Raw genomic sequence first — 9,989 nt, forward strand, 5'->3', positions numbered from 1 at the left:
ATTTGTGAAAAGCTAAGTTGGTCAAACTGCGATCATTATCTAAAATATAACCTCTCCTCAAGTGATTTAAGCAAAGTTACATTCTTATGATCAAATCTAAGTATAATTGTCTCTAAAGTTTCCACCAACAGACAGATTGCCCCTAGCAAACATTTTTTCACATCTTTCCCTTCAGCAATTCTTAAAATCTCTTAACAGGATTGGTATGACAACCACCTGTTAGCTCTAAAATCATTAAAGTATACAATCCCGTCCTTGAACAGTGATTAGAGTTGATTAGATGGGCTGTTGCCATGCTATCTGTGGGCTTTGGCCCCCTGACCAGAGACTGTTGCCTCATATGCATTTCCCTAAAAACCCTATTCTAAAAATCAAATGAGAATCAAGATTTCTAACCCTCTACAGAGCAGAGTAGTAAAAAACCAATAAACAACAGGGAACAATTGGGCAAGACATTTTCTGATAAAGGAAAATATAATTTTATACCAAATCAAATATGCAAAGTGGAAAATATCAAAATCAAGTCAGCTGCCATTTTCAGCAGCAGATATATGCTGGTCCTTAAAGCAGAGAATAGGGCATCGACCCACGATTTCAGTTTTCCAATTTAATTAATTGAGACAGAAAACAGAATCCTTATTATACATGGAATAAGAACAGCTCTTACTATATCTGCTAAAGAGCTTGGCTCCCTGAGTGATGGGAGAGGCTGGGAGATTGTAATTAGTGGAAGTAACAAGGACAGACGTGCATACTAATGGTTGTCTGGAATGTGACCTGTGGGGCCTGAGCACAAGGGCTCTGTGGCTCAGTGCTCACCTTGGTATTAGACTTCCTGATTTGCTCTTGCCCCATCTTTCCAGATCCACCCCTGGCCAGAACCCTGGGTGAGAACCAGGTTGGCCTGGATTCCTGGGCCCAACCCTGGCTAGGAGGTCGAGCAATTTCATGCTCCTAGACATCTGCCTGTGCAAGGCTCTCTACTCAGCCCTGTAAGGAACACATTAAACAAGATTTCTTGACTGGTGTTCTCATCTAAAAATGTGCCATCCTCATGTAGTGCAAGATGGTGGGGGAGCAGTGGGAATCAGTGGGAAGGACCTCGATTTGTTCCTGGATCTAGACAATCTGTATGATCTAGACAATCTGTAAACTCCCTGAGCCCTAGGCTCCTCTTATGCACAGTCAGAGGATGCTAATACCTACCTAATAAGATTAAACGAGAAATCTTGTGTGCAAGTCATGACAAGTGTAAAGGAATAAGCATTATTTATCAATTACTATCCTTCCTTTTCCACTCTAAAAATTAGTCTCTTCCAGTGCCTTTATCTACTTGTGATTTGGATTTTAAACTTACCTAACTACTTCCCCCAAACAGTGGGAATTTACCTTTTAACTCCAGAGGTTGCCAGTCCCAACTCACCTTCCTCTGGTGAACCGACACAGTCAGAGCCTTTTTCTGGAGAAAAGAAAATGAAGAAGGCATTAGACACTTATATATAGATGGGAAAATCATGCCTTTTGCATGCTGCAGCTAAGAATAAGAAGAGTTAGATAAAACTATCTACACATGTCACCAATTCCCAACAAGTCCAGAGTCTCTGGATGATGCAAGTCATTTTCAGCTGCTGACCTCTAGAATTTATCCACAGACTGATAAATTCTAGAAATTTAAAGTTTTCTGCTCTGTCTGCACTGAGCCCACAGCGGGTTGCTGGCTGACTACATTTAAATCCCTATAACAGGGCAGCAGGATAAGCATGAGTTTTAGAAGCTGGAAGAACTGCCAGAAATCCCAACTGTCCTCTGCAGCAGGGTCACTTTTAGCAGGGACTTCGCAGCACAGAGCTTACATTTCCCATGGCTGGAAGGTACAATAACTCCCATCCTTCAAGACTGAGGATTCAAGATGAGGGAAGTCAGAGCCTAGAAAGTAGGAGGTTCTCAGTAAGGCAGAGCTTTATGGCAGCTGTGGTATGAATCAGGCTGCGATTTTCCCATCTTCTCTCTCCAGGGCCCAGCTGGAAGAAAACATGAAGAGTTGCTCCCCTCCACTTACTGTAGTTTTCTGCCATGACAGGCACCAGACCACATTTGCCCGCTATGTAGACATATCCTCCATCCATGCTCATGGCATCAGCTTCTCCATTCTGCAAAGACACAGCAAGTAACAGCAGATTAAAAGAGGCCATTTCCTGTACCCTTGCCCTTCCAGCTGTTTCCTTGAAGCGGCTTTCCCAGCAAAGCTCATGTATGCCAGGGAGAGAGCAGGTGCTGGTACTGAACGCCAAAAGGATCGATCAGACAGACCCAGCCTAGGAAATAAAATTTACTTTCATTTTCACTCAACCATCGTGAACTGATGATCAGCTCCAAGCGCCTTGCTAAATTTATTCAAGAGCAAAGACCCACAGTTGTCCTCCTACTTTCGTATAAGATACACTGTCCCAGAGACACTCCTACGACACCTTTCTGACACCAACAATTCTCATTTGTGAGACAGATGAGTGGAGTCAGGGACTTACAGCTGTGTCTGTGGAATAGAGCACCTCGTGATGGGGGCTCTAGCCCCTAATTCTAGCCTCTTTGGCTGAGTGCTATTTCAGTGCTTGGTGTTTACAGAAGTTCAATGATTGAGTCAAATATTCTCAAATGATCTAACACTCAGAGCTAATAAACCCCAAATTTCAGAGATTCTTAGATTCAACAAAATTTGCGAGATTTCTCTTGGGCCTGGCGATATACTTTCTAGGAATACACTCTAAAGTTGTAATCAGATATGTGGACAACCATTTGGACAAAATGTATGTAGGCAAAAGCAACAAATGGAATTTATAATAGCAAAAAGAACAAAACCAAATGCTCAATAACAGAGAAATGGCTACATAGATTGCAGTACATCCACGCTATGGAATAGATATCAACATTAAAATATGGCTTTTTTCCTTTAAAACGTAAGCATGGGTATATTTATTTCTCTTAAATGCATGCAAGACAATAATTTTAAAATCTTCTCTTCAACAATGTTTTGATTCATAAGCATTTAATGTTTATATAATTTCACATCAATACTCCTGTATTTTTAAATACTGTAAGTTAAAAAGCCCCACACAAGTGATTCATATATTTTCTGTCTCCCTCTACACATCAAAACTTTAAAAAATTACAAACTGAACATATAAATCCTGTTTAAGAACTTGAGGTTTAAAATACTGTTTTCCCAGTGTGATTCAGAAAAATCTTTATACTGACAATACAGTCAAAAGTAGTAAAGTAAATTGTAGGAGGGGAAAAGGAAAGAGACAGATACAAGTTTGCTCTCAATATTTTACTAATTTTGTCAGTTAAAAATGATGGTGTCCTGAGAAATAACAGTTTAGGTTTAATACGAGGAATGAAGTTTGCCTCATAGTTGGAGACATACATTTCAAGTATTTTTCTATTTGGCCTAAGCTCACCGTAGCCAACTGATGCAAAAAGAGAAAAATTATTTTCTTCCATACATTTGCTCAGTGTCTGCCTGTTAATATGTTTTAAGCTCTTTGCGTTTCAGCTTGAAGGCATCTCAACTGATGCAAAAAGAGAAAAATTATTTTCTTCCATACGTTTGCTCAGTGTCTGCCTGTTAATATGTTTTAAGCTCTTTGCGTTTCAGCTTGAAGGCATCTGTCACCAGACTAGTTTCAGGGCCCATGAGTCAAGGCTTAAATTTTTAGTGGAATTTCAAACTTTTCCAGACTTGCTGAAATAGCAGTTCAGAGAGGAGTTTAAATACAGTAGTCTCCCTTATCTATGGGGGATATGTTCTAAGACCCCCAGTGGATCCCTGAAATTGAGGATAGTACTAAACTCTATATATACAGCCATTCATGGCTTAACAACAGGGATGTATTCTGAGAAATGTGTCATTAGGCGATTTCGTCATTGTCCTAACTTCATGGTGTACACAAACCTAGATGGTATAGCCTTCTACACCCCTAGGTTATCTGGTAGAACTGCTCTATGTGAGTTGTTTTCTGTTTCACGACTGTTAAACAATTCCTCCCAAGTTACTTCAAGTTCTTTCTTTTGAGGTAGTTGTCAGTTCCTTTTGATAGGGCACAACAAATCAATGACATAAGAATGTTTACTGTTTGCATAGGCACAAATGCCATCTATTAGAGGGAGAGTCTTCAAAGCTGCCTCTACTTTCTCGAGAGAAACATATTCTCCTGCCTGTAGTTTTACTAGGTCCTTTTTATGGTCAATAATCTTTAAACAGCCATCAAACTCTTCAGTGTCTCCAGTACAGAGCTACTTCTGCCCATTTTCATTTTCAAAGAAATTACCTTTTGTTTTTGCTCATTTTTGTAATATCTCATTGTCAAATTTTGGCCACCAGTAAGAACTTCACCTCTGGCTTATGGTTTACCAGTACTGAAGCATCTACCTTCCTCCCAGTTCTTTAATTTTATTACACAGCAAACTAATGGGGCTCCCATTCTGCCAGTATCGTAACCCCACACTTCTGTAATTATTCTAGCCCCGGCAGATCGAGTGGATCCATATCCCTGACCAGCAGGACAGCAAAAACAGAGATTCATCAGTCACTGTATGGTTGCAGAAAGTAGAGTACCTCCATACAATAAAATCCAAATATTTCCACCTAGCAAGCTTCAACATTTCCACCTAGCAAGCTTCAACATTTCCAGAAAACAAAGCTGTCACACAGTGGAGTACTATGGCCTCTCGAAGTCTGTTTTGTAATCATAGGCCAGAATAAACAGATTGCATTCAAAACTACTCTTTTCATACTCTTTATTCATGACATTCTTGTAGATCTGATTCATAATTTCCAGAATGGCTGCCATCAGTGTTGGTTTCAACCTGGATGTCTCTCTTTTGCTTCCTTTTTTTTTTATTTTTAAAGACAGATTCACTAAAGTCTGGGGTGAAGAGTATTCAATTAGGTCTATTCTTGTAGATCTGATTCATAATTTCCAGAATGGCTGCCATCAGTGTTGGTTTCAACCTGGATGTCTCTCTTTTGCTTCCTTTTTTTTTATTTTTAAAGACAGATTCACTAAAGTCTGGGGTGAAGAGTATTCAATTAGGTCTATCCATGAGAAAGTTAAACAAGCTCAGCACATAATTCTAGAATACGGACAAGTGGCAAATATCCATTGTAGACATCTCTCTCTTCCTGAACTCATTTCTGCCATCCCAGTGATAACAGTAATAATGTTACTATGCAAGATTCTGACTCCCTTTGGAAGTCCTGTATACCCAGTTGTGTACATGACTACTGCAGTATCTGAGGGCACTGGTTTGCTATGTGGTCTGCTTTTCATGCTCACTTTCACTTTGCACTGCAGCCATGGTGTGCACAATAACATGCTTGGAGAACTTGGACAGGTCAGTGGCTTCCCACAGACAGTGATGATATGCCACAGGTGCGGGAGCAAATAATATATCCTTCAACATTGTTTCCGAGAATTCTTTACTAGCAATGATGCTGGTCACTTCTGTTTCATTTAATCCATGAACAATTGCTGGAACGCCTACAGTAGCATATAATGTAACAAGATGAACAGTATACATAAAACATGCCTGTGCGGCAATCGTCCACTCAGCTCTGGTCTCACAGAACGTGGCAATGTTGGTCTTTGGTTTCTGCAACATCTGTATGGTATTTCCAAAATTAAAAGCTCCAATGATGACATCTTCATAGAAAAGTGGCCAAGAATAATTTTTTAAAAAATGTTTCCATTTGGTTGTACTTCATCTTCCTCATTTAAGATTTCACATGTTCCCAGGAGTCTTTTGTCCTTAAATATGTTTTTTGCATACATAAAAATTTATGCAGTGTATCACATCCAGGGTACAATACTGAAACCAAACCATCCAAACCGTTAACAGATCTGTATATAGACTCAGGTTTTAAATTTGCAGGCTTTGCTTTAATTCGGTTTAATTTTTCTTGTCTTGACTCAGACAAAAAATAAAATGGAACGTATGTTAAAATAATATAAAGTGATATTATAAAATGTGTGAAATATAAAAGAATAAAGTTGATGGTCTGTTTTTGCATCATAGTAGATGGTTTTGAAGACACGTGGTTATTCGTAAATGCTCAAAAAGTAGAATTAACAGATATCAGCAAGAATCAGTTGACAACAGCAGGAGGTACTGCTGCCTTCAAGATACACTCCTTTGTTTCAAAACATTTACTAGTTTATTATAAAGGGTCCAATTCAAGAACAGCCAAATGGAAGAGATGCAGAGGGAAGGGAGGGGCACGGAGCTTGGCGCTTCCATGCCCTCTCCAGGCATGCCACCCACCTAGCACTTTCATGTGTGCATCAACACAGACGTTCCAAATCACGTTTTTAAGGAATGATTTATGACATGGGAAAAGCTCACTAGCTATCATGAGGTGAGTAAAAGATAGTAAGCAACCTATACGATATGCTCCCAACTCAGGATCTTCTCTTAGTTACATGCTTATAAGTGTTTTTTATTTTCCTCTTTATATCATTAGGAATTTTCAAAATTTTCTGTAAGCAAACATAGAATACTTGCTTGATCAACAAAGGAAATTTGTACACGGTTGCAAAATAAACACAGGATCCTACCACACTAGTCAAGGCACACCACGGGTCTCAGAACTCTCAGACCATGACTCAGCCTCCCTAAGCAGGACACTGTTCAGATTGTGTCCCCACCATCTGCTGATGCAAGAAGGAAACTGAGCCCTAAAGGCATCCTTCAGATCCACAAGCTCAAGGGTTCTGAACCTCCTGTGGGGCCATGCTCGCACAGTCAGGGAAGGTTCCTGAGATCTGGGGTTTCCGCATCATGCTAGGAACATTCACTAGCTCAGCCTCATGGGCCAGCAGGCAGCAGTGGCAGGGACACTGCCGTAGGGAGGCAGGAGTGACATACCATGATCTTGGCAATGCAGTCTTCGGTGGTCTCTGCTGATTCACACTCTATTTGCCCATCACTGATGGCACTCCACTCATCACACTTTTGCCTCTCGTGGTGGCTCAGGGCACACCACTTCACTGGCTTGCATTCATCCTTTGTGGCTTCTGGGCCTACAGCATAAGAAAAAGAACCCGAGATCAGAAAAAGCCTCAGCTGTTGACTGGCGTTTGTTAACGCTACTGTCTTCATGCAAATGCTGGGATTTGCCAGCGTAAATAGATCCCATTCAAGGAATTAATCATCTTGGAAAGCAAAGTCAATACACAGTCTCTTGGTTGGCTTCTCCTTCATTTAGATTTAGCTTTTTACTTCTTCGGAGAAGCAAACTCCCCTCTCCAAACTGGGCACTCTATGACCTCTGGCTGGCTGTTTGTTTTTCCAAATAGCACTTCACCATCAGGTGTGTTCTTATTTATGTGCTCATTGTTTATCATCCGTTTCTCTGCAGGAGAACATAAGCTCCAACAGGGAAAGGACCGAGCCTGTCTTGTTCACCAGGGCACCCTCAGTGTTTAGAGCGGTGCTAGCACATGGTCTGAGTAATAAACGTCTGCTGAATAACCAGACATCTGCTCCTCATTCAGACTCAGTTCAAGAGTCACATCCTCAGAGAAGCTTTACCTCAACCCACAGTCCAGGGTTTTTCTTTGTTTTGCACTCTTATAGGACCATGGTATTTTGTTGTGGTTTTATTTCCTTCTGAGCAGATCTCTCATTTTGTAATTGATCATTGGATAGTATGACTATTCATTAAACATTTGTTTTCTCCCCTGTCTGAATTCCAGGACAGCAGAAGCTAATATATGTTGGTCATACCATTGTATACCCAGCACCTAGCAGAGTTTATGGCTAGATGTTTAATAATGTCCACTGAATGAATGAATGATCAAACAAAAGCTCAGTGACCAATGAAATTCAGGACTGAGACCGATCTCTCCAGAATGCCAACTTCATTATGGCACATGTTGACCATAGTGGAAACGTGCAATTTGTAGCAATTTCATTCTATTTCACTTATTTGTGCTAGGCTAATTGGCTTCACAAAGTGGGTAGGGCAGTCCTGATCTATGCAAGGGAAATAATGCTGGTACCAATCCAAGTGATTTTATTTGTATGTTTTTCAGGGTTTCTATGTTGCAGTCTTTTTTTTCTTTTTCCTTCATTAATTTTATTTTATTTATTTATTTATCAAAACATAGTTGATTGTACATATCTGTACAGAGTCGAATATCAATACCTGTGTGCACTATGTGATGCTCAAATCAGGATAATTAGTATATTCAACATTATACAATGTAATCGCTTGTCATGGCCCTTTATCAATTTCTCCCTCATGTCCCCTCCTCTTCCCCTTTTCTCACAAGTCATTTTAAATGTGAATTTCCATTAAAGCCCTTGGTAATGTCCAGGCCATCTCATAATGACTAATGCCATTTAGCATCAGTCTAATACCGGGCTCACGAGCAGGGCAGGAAAGAACATCAGCAGAAGCGTTCAGGTCCCTGGAAAGACTCTATCACTGGTCTCCGCCCTTGCCAGGTTTCCCAAGCTCCTGTGGTCACCTGGTATTTCCTGAGAACTTACATTTGCCTTCCCGTAGATTCCGAACGGCAGTGACATACTCATATCCCAGGTACAGGCTGGCGTCCATCCTAGGGGGCACCTTTAAAAATCCGTGGGCCGAGTCCTTAAACAGCAGGTCCTTCCCATGAGGAGAGCTGAACAGTTGGAAGTCTGCTGACGTGTCTCTGCCGAAATGTTCCTGTTCATAAAACAGAATAGTGAGCAGCAACAGAGAACAAGGGAGGCTAAGAAATGGGACTGAAGAGAAAACAAAAACCCCAAAAGGCAAAATGAAAAACCATGAGAAATTTCAAGAGGCCAGGAGAGAAGGCAGCTGGGCAGACGCCACACACAGGGCACTCTGTCTGCTCATCAGCCTCTAGGACCATGCCGTGCCCTGCCTCCCTGAGTGTGTTTCTGTGCCCGTCTCCTTGCATGGACTGAGAGATTACTGGGAATAAGAAGTATGTCTAATCCAGAGGCCAGCACGGTGTATTGCCACTTTAACTTGAGGGACAGGCAGGAGGGCTGGATGCAAAGAAGCTGGCTCAGGGAAGTAAGTCAGCTGTGCAGGAAGCCCCCTCCTTGTCAGACTGAGGGATGTGGGGAGACAGATCATTTCTTTCTGGGGGGTCATGGAAGGTTTCACTGGGGAGGGGTGTTTGCCCTGGGCCTTGAAGGCATGGTTTAGATAGAAAGGAATGGAATAGAGCAATAAGCAGCCTCTGCAGACAGCACAGGCTGGAAAGGTAAAGGGTGCAGATGGTAATACCAGAGGGGCTCCCTGCTGCTTTGTGAGGAGTCCCAGCTGGGGGCTTTTAGAGAGGTTGATGATGTGTGCCATGGTTCCCACTGTGTCCTGAACACACAAGAGCCTCTAGAGAGTGGCAAGAGAGCAAGGAGGAAAACCCCCAAATCCAAGCAGGGAGCACTAAGCAGCAGGGGAGGACGGTGGATGGGGATACCTGAGCCTTATCAAGAAGCTCCCAGATTAAGTCCTCCTTGCCACCCACACTTCGGGCCACGACGGCATGAGAAGGGACCCGGGCCAAGTGGCACGTCTCATATTCGTCCACTGGCCTCCGGGTGTTGTCCCGGCAGAGCAGCTCATATTGGTCCCTGTCAGCCTTCTGTTCCAGGTTCTCTGAGGAGGAAAAGCCCAGATGAGCCAACCGCGGGCAGAGCCATGAGCTATGGTACCTCCTCCCCACCCTTGCAATACCATTCATCATAGAAAGTGTGAGCTGAGATGCCTGGAGCAATCACTGAGGGCCAGGGAACAGGCAGGAAAATGGCTTGCTTGAGATCCTGCAGCCAGATAGAGGCATGGAGGATTCTGATGCCCAGTGCAGCAGTGACTGCCTCACATCCCATCATGAGTCTGCTCTCAGCAGGATGACTGGCAGGCCAAGGTCAGCCAGGCCAGTCCCCAATCCTTTGCTGTGGCAACACTGCCC

At 42.3% G+C, this 9,989-nt stretch overlaps 1 protein-coding gene and 1 pseudogene across 1 annotated transcript in view; both read right to left on the reverse strand.

The window, feature by feature from the left end:
* LOC103597302 (serotransferrin-like) overlaps nucleotides 1-9,989 on the reverse strand; it is a gene marked incomplete at its 3' end in the record, with an annotated part of 29,846 nt that overhangs the window by 8,666 nt on the left and 11,191 nt on the right. The window contains exons 7-11 of the mRNA XM_008581124.1: nucleotides 9,498-9,676; nucleotides 8,554-8,731; nucleotides 6,925-7,079; nucleotides 2,060-2,150; nucleotides 1,424-1,459 (exon numbers count right to left, since the gene is read on the reverse strand). Of these exons, the coding sequence (XP_008579346.1) occupies nucleotides 1,424-1,459; nucleotides 2,060-2,150; nucleotides 6,925-7,079; nucleotides 8,554-8,731; nucleotides 9,498-9,676 (639 nt within the window). The remainder of the gene's footprint in view (nucleotides 1-1,423; nucleotides 1,460-2,059; nucleotides 2,151-6,924; nucleotides 7,080-8,553; nucleotides 8,732-9,497; nucleotides 9,677-9,989) is intronic.
* Nucleotides 3,590-6,836, reverse strand: LOC103597305 (annotated as a pseudogene).

This window comes from Galeopterus variegatus, unplaced genomic scaffold (genome assembly GCF_000696425.1).
Source record: "Galeopterus variegatus unplaced genomic scaffold, G_variegatus-3.0.2 Scaffold2271, whole genome shotgun sequence".
In the NCBI taxonomy this organism is placed as follows: domain Eukaryota; kingdom Metazoa; phylum Chordata; class Mammalia; order Dermoptera; family Cynocephalidae; genus Galeopterus; species Galeopterus variegatus.